The sequence below is a fragment of the Diceros bicornis genome, chromosome 18, assembly GCF_020826845.1.
Source record: "Diceros bicornis minor isolate mBicDic1 chromosome 18, mDicBic1.mat.cur, whole genome shotgun sequence".
NCBI classification, from domain to species: domain Eukaryota; kingdom Metazoa; phylum Chordata; class Mammalia; order Perissodactyla; family Rhinocerotidae; genus Diceros; species Diceros bicornis.
This window is the reverse complement of record NC_080757.1, coordinates 27,650,810-27,670,396: the sequence shown is the minus strand read 5'-3', so window position 1 is coordinate 27,670,396 and position 19,587 is coordinate 27,650,810. Positions and strand designations below refer to the sequence as shown.

General features: G+C 37.4%; 1 protein-coding gene across 4 annotated transcripts in view; it reads left to right on the top strand.

Annotated features, from left to right (window-relative positions):
* Positions 1-19,587, top strand: part of INTS2 (integrator complex subunit 2) — a 59,585-nt gene that overhangs the window by 16,693 nt on the left and 23,305 nt on the right. For 3 of the 4 annotated variants that reach the window (XM_058560491.1, XM_058560490.1, XM_058560492.1), the window contains exons 10-15: positions 2,198-2,269; positions 2,358-2,472; positions 4,483-4,551; positions 6,092-6,226; positions 8,405-8,581; positions 9,803-9,911. In XM_058560491.1, the coding sequence (XP_058416474.1) occupies positions 2,198-2,269; positions 2,358-2,472; positions 4,483-4,551; positions 6,092-6,226; positions 8,405-8,581; positions 9,803-9,911 (677 nt within the window). The remainder of the gene's footprint in view (positions 1-2,197; positions 2,270-2,357; positions 2,473-4,482; positions 4,552-6,091; positions 6,227-8,404; positions 8,582-9,802; positions 9,912-19,587) is intronic. The other variant, XM_058560493.1, reaches the window with a different exon arrangement.

The following is a 19,587-nucleotide window of genomic DNA, read 5'->3' as shown; positions in this document are numbered from 1 at the left end:
GTTTTCAACTTTATCTTCTAATCCTAGTTTTTAATATCTAAGAGTTCTTTTTTGTTCTCTGTTTCTTATTTATAGTGTTTGTTGCTTCATGGTGGCATGATTTCTCTGATAGTAATCATGATTGAAGGAGTTTTGTTTGTACTGTTTCTTTTCTCTAATTTTCTTTTTTTCTGTCTTTTTTTGGTTTCTGTTTTTCAAGTTAGAAGGTTTTTTTAGGAGTTTGATAATTCTTGATTGTCTGTTCATATTTAAGAGTAGGAAATTAAAAAGCAGATTAGAACCTCCAAATGCACAGATGAGTCTTTGGGAAACTCCTGGGCTTATCACACTGTTAGAGAAGACTATTGTCTTGCCTGGAGTGTGAAGGCCTGACAAGAAACCCATAGGCAAAGTTAAAAAGTGAGGGTTGAGGGCCTGCAGTATAATAGTTCACTTAATTCTCCTACTTTCAGAAGGGTGCTTCAGATATCCCTGGTTGTCCCTCAGTTCAGAGACACCCTCTTTTACCATCTTCAGAGAATAAATCTCCAATCTTCTTTCCACCAGAGGATGAGTATTTATCTATTTGTGTAGAATGGAGAAGGTGATTTGGAGGTCTACTACATGTATAGACTGTCAGCCTTTTTAAGTTAGTTGCTCTTCACTCTCACTCCCAGAACTGCCTGGAATTATCAATTCTTGAGCACTTTGGGGATTCTGTGTATAAAGTGGATTGGTTTTCCCTCCTGCCAGTTTAGTATTCTGCTTTCTTGGGTTGGCTAAGTCAGTTACTACTCATCTCGTATGTGCTCTAGCTTCCAGTATTTTGTATTGTCCGTTGTCATCATCCTACGCATTTATGCCTTTTAGAAAATCCCTTTAATGTAGTTTGAGTGGAGTTTCAGGAGGGTGTGAAACTGTGAAATGAAGTGCTTTCTTTCCTCTTTACCTGAAGCAATTTCTAAACATTATCTCTAATACTCATTACTTCTATAAGGTAGGTGGTTTTATCTGTATTTTATGGGTAGGAGAGCTAAAGTTCAGACAGATTATTTAAATTTCTTGTTCAAGGTCACACTACCAGTAATTAGCAGAGATGGGATCCACTCAGGTCTGGCAGGCTCTAAAGGCTATAATCTTTCTACTACATAACACTGTCTTTTATTAGTGGAATGATTTAGGTATGGTTGAGAATGACCTTTTTAATTTTCTTAGCTTGGGGTAGCAGGCTTTTCAGTTGCTTTTTGTTTTACCCATTTACACTACAGTGAAGTAGAAGGAGATCAGTGAAAATTATTTTCACAAGTCAAAGTTAACTTGTACCTTTCAATCAAAATCTAGGAACTCTCTTTAAAAAAGTCATTGTTGTTGGTATGTTTTTTATAACTATTTTTCATATCTGATGAGCCCATCGCTGTCTTCCTTTTTTTCTTTTTTTGAATAGTGATTGCTTATTTCTCTACAATTTTGAGTTCTGCTCAAAATTTTTCTATAAATTAAATTTCATTTTTCAGGTAAAAGACTAACTTTATTATTGTTTGTTATAACAATTGTTATTGTTCAATTACTCAGTTTGTGACTTTTGTTTTTTTTTTTTAAAGATTTTATTTATTTATTTTTTCCCCCCAACGCCACAGTAGATAGTTGTATGTCACAGCTGCACATCCTTCTAGTTGCTGTATGTGGGACGCGGCCTCAGCATGGCCAGAGAAGCGGTGCGTCAGTGCGTGCCGGGATCCGAACCCAGGCTGCCAGTAGTGGAGCGTGTGCACTTAACCACTAAGCCACGGGGCCGGCCCAGTTTGTGACTTTTTGATGCTTAAGTTTTAACACCAGACTTTTTTTTTTTTTCCTATATGAAATAAGTATCAGCTGTTAATATAGTTCTTCTAACATTTTAATCCCAAAGGGCCTTTGCTTTTCCAGGAAGTGTGAGGAAGTTCACTCTCTCCAAATTGCAAATGCAGTAACTAAGACTGAGAGGGTGTGGCTGTTCACATTCATGAGGAAAAGCAAAGGTCCTCATTCTTATCTCTAAGACTACTTTATATCTTAATAACAATTAATAGGCAATTCAGCAAGCAATTAATTTGAATTGATATTTCAAAATAGGGAAGGAAAAAAAAAATTTCTACCAAAAATAATTCCAGAATGGTTGCTTATTCTTACGCAAGTCTACCTGATTTAAACCAGTGACATTCTGGTCTGTTTTATGTAGTACACCTGAACAGGAGCAGCTGATGGTAGTGTGGCTAAGTTGGATGATAAAAGAAGAAGCTTATTTTGAGAGGTAAGGTGACTTCATTTGTTTCAGTTAGCTGAGTAAGTTTTTCTTATCCTCTCTTTGGAGTTTCATGTTTTCTTTTTTGTTTCAACAGTACTTCAGGCGTCTCTGCTTCTTTTGGGGAGATGTTGTTATTGGTCGCTATGTACTTTCATAGCAACCAGCTTAGTGCTATCATTGACTTGGTCTGTTCCACTTTGGGGATGAAGGTAATTTTTTTTAAATTTTCTTTCTAAAGAAGGTGATACTAAGCTGGGCATTTTCTTGTAGTTGAAAGTAAATAGACTGTAAATAGTAGATAGATTTTCATTTTGAAGTAATTTTAGCTGTTTAATAGTTTTAAATTTTATCGGGCTCTTAGAAAAAAATACAATATGAAAACATTTATTTACAAGAATAGATGTTCAATGTAGAAAGCTTGAAAAACACAGAAAAGAAGGGAAAAATATAGTTCCATTCTTCATATATATCAAGTATACTATTGTTAACATCTGGTGTCTATTCTTTCTTTAAATTGATATACATATTTTGTAATTTTAAAGAACCTACCAATATATGATAAACATTTCCTCATATCAGTAAATATTCTAATACAATATAATGTTTAATGGCTGCATATTAGTCCATCATATGGATTGATCATGACTTTCTTAATGGATCCTCTCTTATTTGCCATGTAGATTTTTCAATTTCTGAATAATGCTTAAATGATATCCCTATTTATGTAAATACACACACAGACACTCACACATATATATCTTCAAACACCTTTTGGATTATTTCCTTAGGATAAAGTTCTAGAAAGCAGTTACTAAGTAAAAGAGTATGATGATGTTAAGGTGTTTAATGAGTATTGCCAGATTATCTTCCAGAAAGATTACACCAGTTTAACTGTTGTCATTAGTGAATGAGAGTGCCTATTTTCCTAAACTCTCACATCACCAGGCATTATCATTCTTTTTATTCTTTGCAAATTTGGTTGATGGAAAATGGTCTCACTTATTTTGCATTTCTTTGATTACTAGTGAAACTGTGGTTTTTATTATTATTATTTTTTATAGTTATAGTTTATAGTGGGTTTTTTGGATAGTTTTTAAAATCTATGTGTTTTTGCTGGTTTAATTGTTTTGTGAAAAGCTTATCAACATCCCAGTTTTTTTATAGGAATTTTTATTGATTTATTTTTCCTTTCACTGATTCAGAAGGACTCTGTATATATAAATGATATGCCACTATGCCTCATATATCGTATTTCATTGATTTCAAGACACATATTTTACCCAATATTGAAATTGGGATTCATTTTACAGTTGATGTGTAATGTTAATGTGGTAGCGTTCCCCCCTTTTTTTCTTGAAAAGCTACTGTTAAATCAGTGATGTACTTTATAATCCTTAGTGTCTTTAAAAGTACAATAGGTTGCAATTGATTTTTCCCAGCCTTTTTTGCCACGTGGAAATTATTTTTTCGGTGTGTAGTATATTGAGTATTTCTGGTGTGTTTGTTACTTTGCTATTTTGCTTAGAAATGTTTTTGTTTCCTCAGGTTTGTAGAAATGGTCACCTATATTTTCTTCTAGTGTTTTGTGGCTCGATTTTTTTTTTCTGAGGAAGAGCGGCCCTGAGCTAATATCGCTTGCCAGTCTTCCTCTTTTAGCTGAGGAAGATTAGCCCTGAGCTAACATCCGTGCTCATTTTCCTCTATCTTGTATATGGGATGCCGCCACAGCATGGCTTGATGAGCAGTGCGTAGGTCCGCGCCCGGGATTCAAACCTGCGAACCCCGAGCCGCCAAAGTGGAGCTTGTGAACTTAACCACTGTGCCACTGGGCCGGCCCCTGGCTTCATGTTTTAAATTTAAGTCTTTAATACATTTGGAGTTCATTTTGAGTATAGTGGCTTGTGTGCAAATATATATAAATATATATATATATATTCCCCAGAAAGGTAGCTATCTCACCTCCATTTATTGCATAATCCACGTCTTCCCACTGACTTGAAATGCCAATAATAGTATTTACTTAGTACATTTATATGTTGGTTCTGTTTCTGAGGAAAAACACACTTTAATGTTGGGTTTGAGAAGCCACTTCTGAAATAGAGTATTTGAACATTAATTTTATATATTATAGTCATTTTAGATAATAAATTTACCAGAGAAAATTGTGCTTCATATTATTATATTTTCACATGCTATTGGAATTCTTTTGATTGTTTTAGATTGTAATTAAGCCAAGCTCCTTGAGCAGGATGAAGACTATCTTCACGCAGGAAATTTTTACTGAGCAGGTACTTCTTTTAAATTTATTCTCTTTAAATTCATTTAACTTTCTTTTACAGGATTCTTTGAGCCAAAACTTGTATGTCTCAGTTTAAGAGACTAATTTGGTCTTTTTATATTCCCTTTTAGTTTCCAATGATGATTTATTTAATCTTTGAAACTTCTGTAAAGAATAATCCCATTTAAAATTTACTTTTAAAGCTACTCACAGGGCCAGCCTCGTGGCCTAGTGGTTAAGTTCGGCATGCTCTGCTACAGTGACCTGGGTTTGGTTCCCAGGCACAGACCTACACCACTCGTCGATGGCCATGCTGTGGTGGCAACCCACATACAAAATAGAGGAAGATTGGCACGGATGTTAGCTCAAGGCAAATCTTCCTCAAGTAAAAAGAGGAAAATTGGCAACAGATGTTAGCTCAGGGTGAATCTTCCTCAGCAAAAAAAATAAATAAATAAAAAAATAAAAGCTACTTACTACATACAAAAGCATGTTTTAAATTTACATATTTTGGAGACTTTGAGTAGCTACTTAAGAGTATAGTCTTAGATATTGATGGTAGGGATCTCACATGGGGTAATCATTTGGATTTGTCAGGAGAAAAATGAAATAGAGACCTATTTAAACCTTTAGGCTGTAAGATTTATTTCTAACTAGATTATAAACTAGGGTTTAAATTCCTTATTCGTGTATTTACGTGTTCTTATTTGGCCTCAGCACCTTTGTCCATGGGTAATCTTAAGGATACTTTATTTTTTCGGCAGAGACTATTCTAAAATTAAAAATTAATTGCCAGATTCATTTGTCAATTTAAATCTCAGAATATAAAAAATATATATCTCTTAAAAAATGAAATATTTGAAAATACTCATGGATCCCTAATTGTTGCTTCTTTTAGGGTACTTGATATTCTCATCTCTGTACCAAACTCTCCTTTCTACCCTCAGTGCACATATACTCCCATGTAATAGTCACACATAAGACACAGGAAACTTGTAAGTTATTTTTTATGTGTTTAATTTAAACTAACTGGAAGACAACTTTGGGGAGGGTCTTTGAAAGACAATTAGAGGTCTATGCATGACACAATAAGAATAATAAAAATTCCTGCTTATATTTATGTGATACTTTATAATTCACATATGTTTTCAGAAAAACCTTTTTCCCCCCCTCACAAAAACCTTTTGAGGCAGGTAAGACAATGTTGTCCCATTTTGTAGATGTGAAAATAGGCTCAAAAGATAGTGACTTACCCAAAGTCATTGAGCCCAGATTTTACGATTCCAAATTTTATATTTTTTTACCTTACTATACCACCATCAACATATCTATGTTTAAAAACAAAAAAAATTAGAGAACATTACCAATCCCTAAATGTACGCCGCCTCACATTCAAAAGTAATTAGATCATATAATAATTGGTTTTTATCGTTTATTCCTAAGGACCACACTTATACTTAGTTTTAACAGTCTACCTGCTAAACCTCCCTCTTTCAGAATAATTTTATATCTGTTCTATCATATGTATTAATACTATTTTTCCCTTTTAGGTTGTCACAGCTCATGCAGTTCGGGTCCCTGTCACCAGCAACCTGAGTGCCAACATTACTGGATTTTTGCCTATTCATTGTATTTACCAGCTTCTCAGGAGTCGTTCCTTTACTAAGCACAAAGTGTCCATAAAAGTATGACCTTAACATTTATATTTCAAGTTACAACCTAAGTTAATGTTCTTTTCCCAGTTCTGTGTCCGTTTGTAGGCCTTTGCTGTGGGTTTTGTGTATGAAATGTGTCTAGGGGCCGGCTCCGTGGCTTAGCGGTTAAGTGCGCGTGCTCTGCTGCTGGCAGCCTGGGTTTGGATCCCGGGCGCGCACCGACGCACGGCTTCTCTGGCTGTGCTGGGGCCGCGTCCCACACACAGCAACTGGAGGGATGTGCAGCTGTGACATGCAGCTATCTACTGGGGCTGTGGGGGAAAAAATAAATAAATAAAGTTAAAAAAAAAAAAAAAGAAATGTGTCTAGTTACTAGTCATTTATATAGTTATAGTAATTAGAAACTTAATTTCATGTTTTTTAAACAATAGAGCTGTTAAGTTATTTGCAAAATGTACAATATTACTAATCCATTTATTTATTTTTAAATTTTATTTATTTGTTTATTTTTCCCCCAAAGCCCTGGTAAATAGTTGTATGTCATAGCTGCACATCCTTCTAGTTGCTGTATGTGGGACGTGGCCTCAGCAGGGCTGGAAAAGCAGTGCGTCAGTGCGCGCCCGGGATCCAAACCCGGGCAGCCAGCAGCGGAGCTCGTGCATCCAACTGCTAAGCCACGGGGCCGGCCCCTACTAATCCATTTAAATTCTCAATAATAGCATATGGCTATTTCAATAACCCTTAGTAAGAAATTGCCATTTTCAATACTTTAGTTTTGTTCACCATACTGAGAAAGTTGCTGGTGAGCCAAGACCAGCATTTGTACATTTGTCACAAGGACACCTAGCACCTAACTTACACATGTTTTCAATTTGTTATAGTTGGCTATATCAAACAGTTAAAAGGTCCTCTAAAGAAAAGGCTGAATCCCAGGAGGTAAAGAAATCTGTTTGAACCTTTTCTAGAGGCTCTTTTATTTATAAAGAACAATGAACAATATATGCATTGATGTATCACTTTTCATTACCTTGTTTTTATGATTTAGTGAAGTTATTATCCAGCTAGATTGTATCTTCTGCTTTTTTAATATTTTTAGAAAGTGAAATAGGTAAGAATTAGGAGACCAAATGCACAGTCATCATTTCTACATGTCCTCTATCCATGTAGATAGTTAAGTGATAGTCTCCCATATGTGGTTGTCAAAGCTACTTTTTTAATCTCTCTGAGGGGGGCTGGCCCCGTGGCTTAGCGGTTGAGTGCGCACGCTCCGCTACTGGCGGCCCGCGTTCGGATCCTGGGCGCGCACCGCTGCACCGCTTCTCCGGCCATGCTGAGGCCGAGTTCCCCATACAGCAACTAGAAGGATGTGCAACTGTGACATACAACTATCTACTGGGGCTTTGGGGGAAAAAAAACGGAGGAGGATTGGCAATAGATGTTAGCTCAGAGCCGGTCTTCCTCAGCAAAAAGGAGGATTGGCATGGATGTTAGCTCAGGGCTGATCTTCCTCATAAAAAAAAAACAAACTCTATCTGAGGGTTTGCTGTGAAGAGCTATTCCTCTCCCTAAATTCCTCTCTGCTGTGGGGTCTTCTACAACAACACATACGGTGGTCTAAATACAGATACAGTAGGGACTTAACAATGTTTTTCCCACTACTTAAAAACTAATAGATTAAAAACCCAAAGTCCAGACTCAAAACCCAAATTCATCATTTTAGATTATCTTCTACTGGGCAATATTCTCGATTAGGATATAAAAGTAGTTCATATTTTTTTTTTTTTTTTTTTTTTTTTTGTGAGGAGATCAGCCCTGAGCTAACATCCGCCAATCCTCCTCCTTTTTTGCTGAGGAAGACGGCCCTGGGCTAACATCGGTGCCTATCTTCCTCCACTTTATATGGGACGCCGCCACAGCATGGCTTACCAAGCAGTGCGTCGGTGCGCGCCCGGGATCCGAACCAGCGAACCCCGGGCCGCCGCAGCGGAGCGCGCGCACTTAACCGCTTGCGCCACCGGGCCGGCCCCAGTAGTTCATATTTTTAAATCCAAGAAAATTGTGAAACTGGATAATATATTTGTAACTGCTAAAAGTTAATAATGAGCTTCACTGATTCATAAATCGTATAAAATTTTATGTACTTTGAAAATTTTGCTTGCTTTTTCTTATTGCCATAGTTGATTTAGTGCCTATAACCTTCTTTTTTAGGACTGGATTTATAGACAGCTGTGTGAAACCTCCACTCCACTCCATCCTCAATTACTTCCTCTGATTGACGTGTACATAAATTCTATACTTACTCCTGCATCTAAATCTAATCCGGAAGCCACAAATCAGCCAGTCACAGAACAGGAGATCCTCAATATTTTCCAAGGAGTCATTGGGGTAAAACAGTGGTTCTTTTACATTTATTAGCTTATTTTCCTTTTAGTTTATTCTTCTGACTTATTCCTTATTTTTTTCCTGATTATTACAGTATTTCTAGGTGGTTCTGAATTTAAAGTGGGATTAAATTTCTTTAGATCACTTATAAAAATTAAAAGAATGATATTAGTTCCAAGTGGTTTGTCAAATAGTCACTTTTTGAGGAATTCTTTTAAAAGCTCCATTTTAAAGTCTAAGGAGTAAGACTAAAGTCTAAAGACTAAGGGGATTGTGTTTTTGATAAAGGACTGTGTGACATTTTAACACATTCAACATAGGTTTGTTTAGCTTCCTGAGAATCTAAGATATACCTAGGTTCATTAATGGAAAACTTAAAGAAAATCTCTTTTCTCCATTTTTTTAGAAGGAAAAAATAGTTGCATTTTTCACAAATATATTTAAATGTTTGTGGTTGATAGTGCCATTGAGTCAGTTCCGACTCCTAGTGACCGTGTACAGCAGAATGGAACCCTGCCTGGTCTTTTTGCACCATCCTCTCACCTTCCAGCGCTATATCAGACTGCTCTGCTGCTATTCATAGGGTTTTCATGGCCAATTTTTTCAGAAGTGGGTGGTCAGGTTTTTCTTCCTGGTCTTAGTCTGGAAGCTCCGTTATAACCTGTCCACCATGGGTGACCCTTCTGGTATTTGAAATACTAGTGGCATAGCTTTCACCATCACAGCAACACATGGCTGCCATGCTATGACAACCAACAGATGGGTGGTGTGGTTTCTGACTGGGAAATGAACCCAGGCTGTGGCGATGAGAGCACCGAATCTTAACCACTAGACCACCAGGGCTGGCTCTATGTACACATTTAAATGTACATATCTTTTTTAGGAGTTATTTTCTTCATGCTAGTTTCAGATAATACTTGAGACTCCTATAAGCTTGTTTCAGAAGCAGCCCGATGGGATTGCTGTTGAGTACCAGCTGAAGTCATTTTTTTTCCTATCTTGAAGACTGTTAAGCATGTTGCGTTTCATTGCCTATGCCATCTCAAATTTACTTTAAACTTCAGGTCATCTCTTTGAGTTTAATGCAAACACGGCAATGTTTTTCCTGTTTTATCTGAGCTTGGGAGCCGCAACACTGAGTAGTCAATTTTGAATGCTTTTACCATGAAAAAAGCACTCATGAAATTTAAAAATGTTTTAAAGTATTTATAATATTACCTCCAGGGTGACAACGTCCGCCTTAATCAGCGTTTCAGTATCACAGCACAGCTTCTGGTGCTTTACTATATCCTGTCTTACGAGGAGGCTCTCCTAGCAAACACAAAGACTTTAGGTAAGTTGTGCATAGGGGAGTATTTCTAGTGATAGTTCATTTTATTTGCTTTTATTTTGTTACTTTCCAAGCTGTTAGATGAGAAAATAACGTCAAATATTCTAACAAGCTCCAGCATCATTCTACAGTCTTTGCCATGTAGGCATTGTATACTCTGATGCATAAATACATGTGTGTGGGCACATAGCCACCCCTTAGGTCTCAGTCCTCCTTTTAGCAGGCTAAATTAATAGATAACTGAATTGCCTGTATTTTAACAATTTTAGTGGCTTCATTAAGTAAATGTAAATTGAGATAAACATGAAGGAACTGTTACTAAAATTTTTTTGCTGAATTTCAGTCTTTGCCCTGTCTTCCATTAGTGTGAAGAATCTAATCAAAAGTAATAGAAAAAACAATAGAGGAGTTTTGTTTGCCATTAAAATTATCACTGAACTGGGCTTTCAGACTTAGCTACTTTATATAATATCAGAAGGTCCAGTTTAGCATAGAAGATATCAGTATAAAGTAGTGTGTTTTCCTACATATTTTAAAAAGAAAATTCACCTGTATTTTAGGTTTGCTAAATGTACGTAGTTCCATATTTGAAACAAAAAGAATATCATTAAAAAGTTGTAGGCATTGAGTATATAATGCAGGGAAAATTCTTGTAAGGATGGTTATTTTGCCCCAGCTGAATGATTTTACTTTTTGAAAGCTATAAATTAAAGTTACTTTGCAGTATTTGGCAGATCAATTTCTTTTATTTATCTGAAGTATTGTGTTTTAAATATACTGTGAATTTCTCAGCTGCTCTCTTTCCTGAGTATAGTTGTTAGGGTTATACAGATGATATCCCATAATAATTATAGTCTTTGTCATATTAGAGACAAGATGGGCTAATAATAAGCATTAGATAATAGTCTCCCACTTTTATCTATATATAACAAATTCTGTTAAGGAATATGCCACTTGTGATTTAATAAATAGTAGAGGAATGAGTTACAAGGAGATGTTCTGGAGGAGAACTCAGACCATTAATACTGTAGCAGGGGACCAAGATGCACTCTTAGTTTTTTTTTTTTTTTGTGAGGAAGATCAGCCCTGAGCTAACATCCATGCCAATCCTCCTCTTTTTGCTGAGGAAGACTGGCTCTGAGCTAACATCTATTGCCAATCCTCCTCCTTTTGTTTTCCCCAAAGCCCCAGTAGATAGTTGTATGTCATAGCTGCACATCCTCTTAGTTGCGTGGGACACGGCCTCAGCATGGCCGGAGAAGTGGTGCATTGGTACGCGCCCAGGATCCAAACCCAGGCCGCCAGTAGCAGAGTGCGCGCACTTAACCGCTAAGCCACGGGGCCAGCCCGCACTCTTAGTTTTTATTTAAATCAATGTCTAGCAAAAATTTTTAATACAGAAAAGTACAGAGAATAGTATAGGCCACTCTTATGTACACACCATGCAGAATTAACAAGTCACTCAGAATTTTAGGACTGGAGGAATCTTTAAATATTATGTGTTCCAGTCCCGAATGACATGCTCATTTCAAACCAGTGTTCCTGTGAAGCTGCTGTTCTTTATGCAACAAGCTGATGGATCTCAATTGGAAAGTTAAGGATTTTAGGTTAGGAGTACATCTCAGCCTGGATTGAGTCTTGGAAAAGGAACGAGGGGATTAGAGGAAAGTTATTGGGTTTTTACAAGATTCTAGGCAAAAGATGGTGGTGGTTTGGACTTGTGGCGGTGTATATGTATTTTGAAGGTAGAGCTGAGAAATTTTGCTGATGGATTCATGCGGTTTCAGAGACAGGAGCCAAGGTTGATGTGGAGGCTTTTGGCCTGAGCCTAAAGGACAGAATGGCTATCAACTGAAATAAAAGAGCTCAGAGGAGGAGCAGGTTTGTGGGGGATCAGGAACTCAGTTTTGGACATGTTAAGTTTGAGATGTCTGATAGACTTTAAAGTGGGGATGTTAAGGAAACAGTTGCATATGTGGGCCTGGAATTCAGGGTAGATACCTGGATTGAAGCTTTGATATTCTTTAGCGTGTAAATGATATTTAAAATAACATTAAATAAGATCACCAAGGGAGGGAGTGTGGGAGGAGAATCAGGAGGATATGATATCCTGGAGGCCAAGGGAAGAATGTTTCAAAGAGGAGAGAGTGATCAGTCAAATGATACTGATAGATAAAATAAGGTTAGGACTGAGGCTCAGTTGGTGACTGTATATAGCTTGCTGGAGGTCATTTGAACTCTACAGTTTTAATAGTAAAGTGATATGCTGAAAGCCTGGTTGTAGTGAATTCAAAAGAAAATTAGAGGAGGGGGCCATCCCGGTGGTGTAGTGGTTGAGTTCATGTGCTCTGCTTTGGCGGCCCGGAATTCGCAGGTTCGGATCCCAGGTGCAGACTGTGCACCGCTTATCAAGCCATGCTGTGGCGGTGTCTAACATATAAAGTAGAGGAAGATGGGCACGGATGTTAGCCCAAGGCCAATCTTCTTTGGTAAAAAGAGGAGGATTGGCAACAGATGTTAGCTCAGGGCTAATCTTCCTCACAAAAAGAAAGAAAGAAAGAAAGAAAATTAGAGGAGATCTACTGGAGACAATGAATAGAGACAGCTCTTTTGAGGAGTTGTAAAGAGAAGAAAAATGAATGTAGTAATTGGAGAGGAAAAGGAGGTCAGGAGAGGATGTTTTTTTAGAGTGTAAGAGATAAGAGAATGTTTGTATGCTGTTGGGAGTAATCTAGTAGTGAGGGAAGGTTGATGATGCCAGTCCTGGAGTGACGTCCTTGATAGGTGAGAGGAGATGGGATGTAGAAGACAAATGGAAGGATTGGCCTTTCCTTGGAGAATTTTTCCCCCTGGTTCAGGAGATGTTTTCCTAGTCTAGTTTCTCGTCTCCAAGGGGAACAAATAACTGCAGAATATGTCACAACATGAGAGAATTTTGCTCTTTCATGGCCAAAAAGATAATTATTTTGCCTTAAAATTTATTCCTGTGAAGTTGTGTTGTAGTTTCAGTACTTTGTTAACTGTTCTGTGGTTTTGGCCCTTAAAATAAACATTATTAGCAGCTACTGGTTAGCTGCAGAAGCTCAAATATGAAATTCTGAAATTTGAGGTAGAGCCAAGTATTAGAATATCATAGTCATTAAAAAAATGTGTGGTTGTGTGTATATATATATTTTTCACATACACATATATTTTTGGTTTGTTTAAAAATATTTATAATACGTGTATATATCAATATTAGTTAAATATTGTACTGATCCAAAAGAGTATGTGGAATAAATAAAGAGTAATATAATAAATCCCTGTGTACTAATACCCAATTAAAATATGAGCATTACCATTATATTTCCAGTTTTGTTTTTTTTTTTTTTTTGGTGAGGAAGATTGGCCCTGAGCTAACATCTGTTGCCAATCTTCCTTTTTTTCTTTTTATAATAACCTTACATTTTTTTTTTTTAATAATTTTATTTATTTATTTATTTTCCCCCCAAAGCCCCGGTAGATAGTTGTATGTCATAGTTGCACATCCATCTAGTTGCTGTATGTGGGACTCAGCCTCAGCATGGCCGGAGAAGCGGTGCGTCGGTGCGCGCCTGGGATCTGAACCCGGGCCGCCAGCAGCGGAGTGCGAGCACTTAACCGCTAAGCCACGGGGCCGGCCCTAACCTTACATTTTATTTATTTTTTATTTTTTTGTGAGGAGTATCAGCCCTGAGCTAACATCCATGCCAATCCTCCTCTTTTTGCTGAGGAAGACTGGCCCTAGGCTAACATCTGTGCCTGTCTTCCTCCACTTTATATGGGACGCCACCACAGCATGGCCTGACAAGCGGTGCATCGGTGCGAGCCTGGGATCCGAACCCAGGCCGCCAGCAGCAGAGCTCGCACACTTAACCGCTACGCCACGGGGCCGGCCCCAATCTTCCTTTTTTTTTTACCTGAGGAAGATTGTCGATGGGCTAGCATTTGTGCCAATCTTCCTCTATTTTGTATATGGGATTCCGCCACAGCAAGCCTTTAGGAGTGTGTGTAGGTCTGTGCCTGGGATCCGAACCTCTGAACCCCAGGCCACCAAAGTGGAGTGTGCAGACTTAACCACTACACCACTGGGCCAGCCCCCATATTTCCAGTTTTTATACTTAAAAAAAATTCCCTATTTATTATATCTGAAGACTTTATTTTATCTGAAGATAAAACAGTTTATTTTTAGATACCTTTGAAGTTAAACAATAGTAATTAATATCGAACATACGAGGAACTATTTATCTGTTCCTAAAGCAGCCATTGGGATACTAAGTGCAATCTCATTCTTAAGTGGCTAAAAGTATTACTTGCTTTACTCTCTCCCTCAAGCTTAACTTTAGTGAAAATAAATCTGCCTTTTTCTCTGCTTCTGTCCTTCTGTTACGTGTGAAATTTCCTTCTTGGTCACCAGGAGAACAAGATGCATCCTGTGGTACTTGGGGAAACTGTGATGTTCACTCGCTCTAAATTTCTGCACTTGAAGTTTTTCTTTGCAGTTGATAGTTAACTTTCTTCTGAGAAGAAATAATTAATTCCAACTGCCTCTTTCGGAGTGCAGAAACTTTTAAGCAAACATTGGCAGGTATTATTTCTTGGCAGCTTGAAGTTTCAGAGCTATAAAATCAAGTTTTGACAAAAAAGGGTTCTAATAGTTACGTGGCTATATTATAGAGTAATAGTATAAGAATTTTAAACTTATTGCATTATTTACCTAATTGTTTTTGTATTTTAATGCAAAAGAACTGATTTTTAAAATGAAAACATTTATTAAGTATGTTTACTGGAGAAAATTTAGGAAATAAGAAAAGTACAAAGACCAAAGTATAAATCACCCATAATTCTACTGCCTAGAGGTAATCACCATTAGAATTTTGCTAGCATACCCTTCAGTCTTTGCACATATGATAGCTTTCACAGAGTCAGAATCGTATGTTTGCAATGTATCCTTTCTACTTACTAATACATTTTAAATATTTACCTATTATAGTAAATTTTTTTCTAATATATGATCTTTAATAGCTGTATAATATTTCTTCATAAATATGTACCATTACTTAACAAATTCCTTATTGTTGGACATTGAAATTATTTCCAAATTTTGCCATTATAACCAGTGGAGGAATGAATATCCTTAGAGCTGACTCTGTATACAGGTGTGATTGTTTCGGTCCTTAGGACAGATTCCTAGATATAGAGCTACTAAGTCAAAGATTTTGGAAAATTATACAATTTAAAAAATGAACCGCCATATTGCCTTCCAGATAGGTTATACCATTATACCTCATTTGTATAAGATGTGAGTGCCCATTTTTTACAATATTGAGTGTTATAATTGTTTATGGTGTTTTTTAATTATAGAATTTTATGTGGAGGAAAATCTTTCAAAGCAAGGTACTAACATTATATAACTAATCACCTATATTTTCTTTTAGGGCGTTATTATTCCTTTAATTCATTTTGGTGTAAAGTATCCAATTTTATTTTTTTATAATTGGTTATTTGTCAACATTACATAGTGAATAATCTGTCATTTTCATATTACTTCAGAAGGTTGCTTTGAGGTACATCAAAGTTTTGTTACAAACCTATGTATGTTTTTAGATTTTCTTTTTTTTTATTTTATTTTATTTATTTATTTATTTATTTATTTATCCCCCAAAGCCCCAGTAGATAGTTGTATGTCATAGCCGCACATCCCTCCAGTTGCTGCATGTGGGACGCGGCCCCAGCATGGCTGGAGAAGGGGTGCGTCGGTGCGCGCCCGGGATCCGAACCGGGGCCGCCAGCAGCAGAGCGTGCACACTTAACCGCCAAGCCATGGGGCCGGCCCAGATTTTCTTTTTTTATGTTAGACATTTCCAGTACCTTTCACCATTACTGTTCTTGTTCAGTATTTCTGTCTATTCTCACGTATTTAATCTTTCACATGAACTTTTTAATAATTTTGTCAAATTGCACAGAGGAAAATTACATTGGGACTTTGATCAGAATTATATTAAACTCATACATTAATTTGGAGAGAGTTTACATCTTTGCAATATTGTGTTCTCATCTAGGAATATGAAATAATTTTTTCTTTTTAATTATTAAAATGTAAGCGTCATGAAGGCTAATTTTTGTCTTTTTTTTTGCGACCATATCTAGCATTTAGAATATCACTTGATACATAGTAGGCACTTAATAAATGGTTTTTGAATGAGTCAATTTATTCGAGTTATTTTTTTATGTCTGTCAATAAAATTTTACTTTGTATAGGTTCTGTACAATCTCCTAACAAGTTATCACAGATTATAGGAAACGTATTGACATTTAGTTTGGATTAGTCAAGCTTTGAATTTCTTTTTTTTTTTTTTTTTTGTGAGGAAGATCAGCCCTGAGCTAACATCCATGCCAATCCTCCTCTTTTTGCTGAGGAAGACTGGCCCTGAGCTAACACCTGTTGCCAATCCTCCTCCTTTCTTTTTTTTTTCCCCTTTTTCTCCCCAAAGCCCCAGTAGATAATTGTGTGTCATAGTTGCACACCCTTTTACTTGCTGTATGTGGGACGCGGCCTCAGCATGGCGGGACAAGCGGTGCGTCGGTGCGTGCCCTGGATCCGAACCCAGGCCGCCAGTAGTGGAGTGCGTGCACTTAACTGCTAGGCCACAGGGCCGGCCCCTGTGATCAGTGATCTTTGATGTTACTATTGTAATTGTTTTGGGGCATCACAAACTGTGCCCATATAAGTCGGTGAACTTAATTGATAAATGTGTGTGTTTTGACGTTCCCCCATCTCTCTCCTTGGGCCTCCCTATGCCCTGAGACACAACAGTATTGAAATTAGGCCAATTAATAACCCTACAATGACTCCTTGAGTTTCAAGTGAAAGGAAGAGTCACACGTCTCTCACTTTAAATCAAGAGCTAGAAATGATTAAGCTTACTGAGGAAGACACGTTGAAAGCTGATAGGCTGAAAGCTAGGCGTCTTCTGCCAGTTAGCCAAGTTGTGAATGCAAAGAAAAACTTCTTGAAGGAAATTAAAAGTGCTACTCCAGTGAACACATGAATGAGAAGAAAGTGAAACAGCCTTGTTGCTGATATGGAGAAAGTTTTAGTGATCTGGAGATCAAACCAGCTACAACATTCCCTTAAGCCAAAGCCTAATCCACAGCAAGGCCCTAACTCTCTTCAATTCTGTGAAGGCTGAGAGAGGTGAGGAAGCTGCAGAAGAAAAGTTTGAAGCTAGCAGAAGTTGGTTCGTGAGGTTTAAGGAAAGAAGCCATCTCTGTAACATAAAAGTGCAAGGTGAAGTAGCAAGTGCTGATAGAGAAGCTGCAGCAAGTTATCCAGAAGATCTAGGTAAGATAATTCATGAAGGTGGCTACACTAAACAACAGAGTTTTCTTTTTCTTTCTTTTTTTTTGGGTGGGAAGATTGGCCCTATGGCAATCTTCATCTATTTTGTGTTTGGGATGCCACCACAGCATGGCTTGATGAGCGGTGTTTAGGTCAGTGCCTGGGATCTGAACCCGCACACCCTGGGCTGCTGAAGCAGAGTGCGTGAACTTAATCACTATACCACCGGGCTGGCCCCTCTTTTTTTTTTTTAGTTAATTTTTTATTGAGGTAACATTGGTGTATAACAGTATATAAATTTCAGATGTACATCATTATATTTCGACTTCTGTGTAAACTACATCATGTTCACCACTAAAAAGTCTAGTTGTCATCTGTTACTGTACACATATGCCTTCTACCCCCTTTGCCCTTCCCACTCCCCACTTTCACTCTGGTAACGACCAATCTATTCTCTGTGTCTTTGTGTTTGTTTATTGTTGTTATTTTTGTATCTTCCATGTATGAGTAAAGGCACATGGTATTTGGCTTTCTCTGTATGAGTTATTTCTCTTAGCGTAATACTCTCAAGTGTATCGTTGCAAATGGCAAGATTTCATTTTTTTCATGGCTGAGTAGTATTCCATTGTATACACATACCACATCTTTATCCATTCACCCATTGATGGGCACTTAGGTTGTTTCCAAGTCTTGGCTATTGTGAATAATACTGCAGTGAACAGAAGGGTGCATATATCTTTTTGAATTAATGTTTTCTTCTTTTTTGGAAAAATACCCAGAAGTAGAATAGGTGGATCAAATGGTAGTTCTACTTTTAATTTTTTGAGGAATCTCCAAACTGTTTTCCATAGTGGCTGCACTGGTTTACATTCCCACCAGTGTGAGGGTTCCCTTTTTCCACGTTCTCTCCAATACTTATTTCTTGTCTTTTTAATAATAGCCATTCTGATGGGCATGAGGTGATACCTCATTATGGTTTTTATTTGCATTTCCCTAATAATTAGTGATGTTGAACATCTTTTCATGTGCCTGTTGGCCATCTGTATTATCTTCTTTGGAAAAATGTCTGTTCAGATCCTCTGCCCATTTTTTTTTATATTTTATTTATTTATTTATTTATTTTTTCCCCCAAAGCCCCAGTAGATAGTTGTATGTCATAGCTGCACATCCTTCTAGTTGCTGTATGTGGGACGTGGCCTCAGCATGGCGGGAGAAGCAGTGTGTCGGTGTGCGCCCAGGATCCGAACCCAGGCCGCCAGCAGTGGAGCGCGTGCACTTAACCGCTAAGCCACGGGGCCGGCCCCTCTGCCCATTTTTTAATTGGGTTGTTTGTTTTTTTTGTTGTTGAGTATGATTTTTTTAATGTATTTTGGATATTAACCCCTTAGCAGATATATGATTTGCAAATATCTTCTCCCAATTGTTAGTTTGTCTTTTCGTTTTGTTGATGTGCAGAAGCAACAGATTTTCAATGTAGACGAAAGAGCCTTTTATTGGAAGAAGATGCCATCTAGGACTTTCATAGCTAGAGACGATAAGTCAATGCCGGGCTTCAAAGCTTTAAAGGACAGGCTGACTCTCTTGTTAGGGGCTAATACAGCTGGTGACTTTAAGTTGAAGCTGCTGCTCATTTACCATTCCAAAAATCCTAAAGCCTTGAAGAATTATGCCAGATCTACTCTGCCTGTGCTCAATGGAACAACAAAGTCTGATTGATAGCACATCTGTGTACAACATGGTTTACTGAATATTTTAAGTCCACTGTTGAGACCTACGGTTAAGAAAAGAAGATTCCTTTCAAAATATTACTGCTCATTGACGATGCACCTGGTCACCCAAGAGCTCTGATGAAGATGTACAACGAAATTAATGTTGTTTTCATGCCTGCTAACACAGCATCCATTCTGCAGCCCATGGATCAAAGAGTAATTTTGACTTCGTCTTATTTAAGAAATACATTTCGTAAGGCTATAGCTGCTATAGATAGTGATTCCTCTGATGGATCTGGGCAAAGTAAATTAAAAACCTTCTGGAAAGGATTCACCATTTTAGATGCCATTAAAACATTTATGATTCACAGGAAGAGGTTAAAATATCAACATTAACAGGAGTTTGGAAGAAGTTGATTCTACCCCTCATGGATAATTTTGAGGGGTTAAGGACTTCAGTGGAGGAAGTAACTGTGGATGTGGTAGAACTAGCAAGAGAACTGGAATTAGAAGTGGACCCTGAAGATGTGACTGAATTGCTGCAATGTTATGATAAAACTTTAATGGATGAGTTGTTGCTTCTTATAAATGAGCAAAGAAAGTGGTTTCT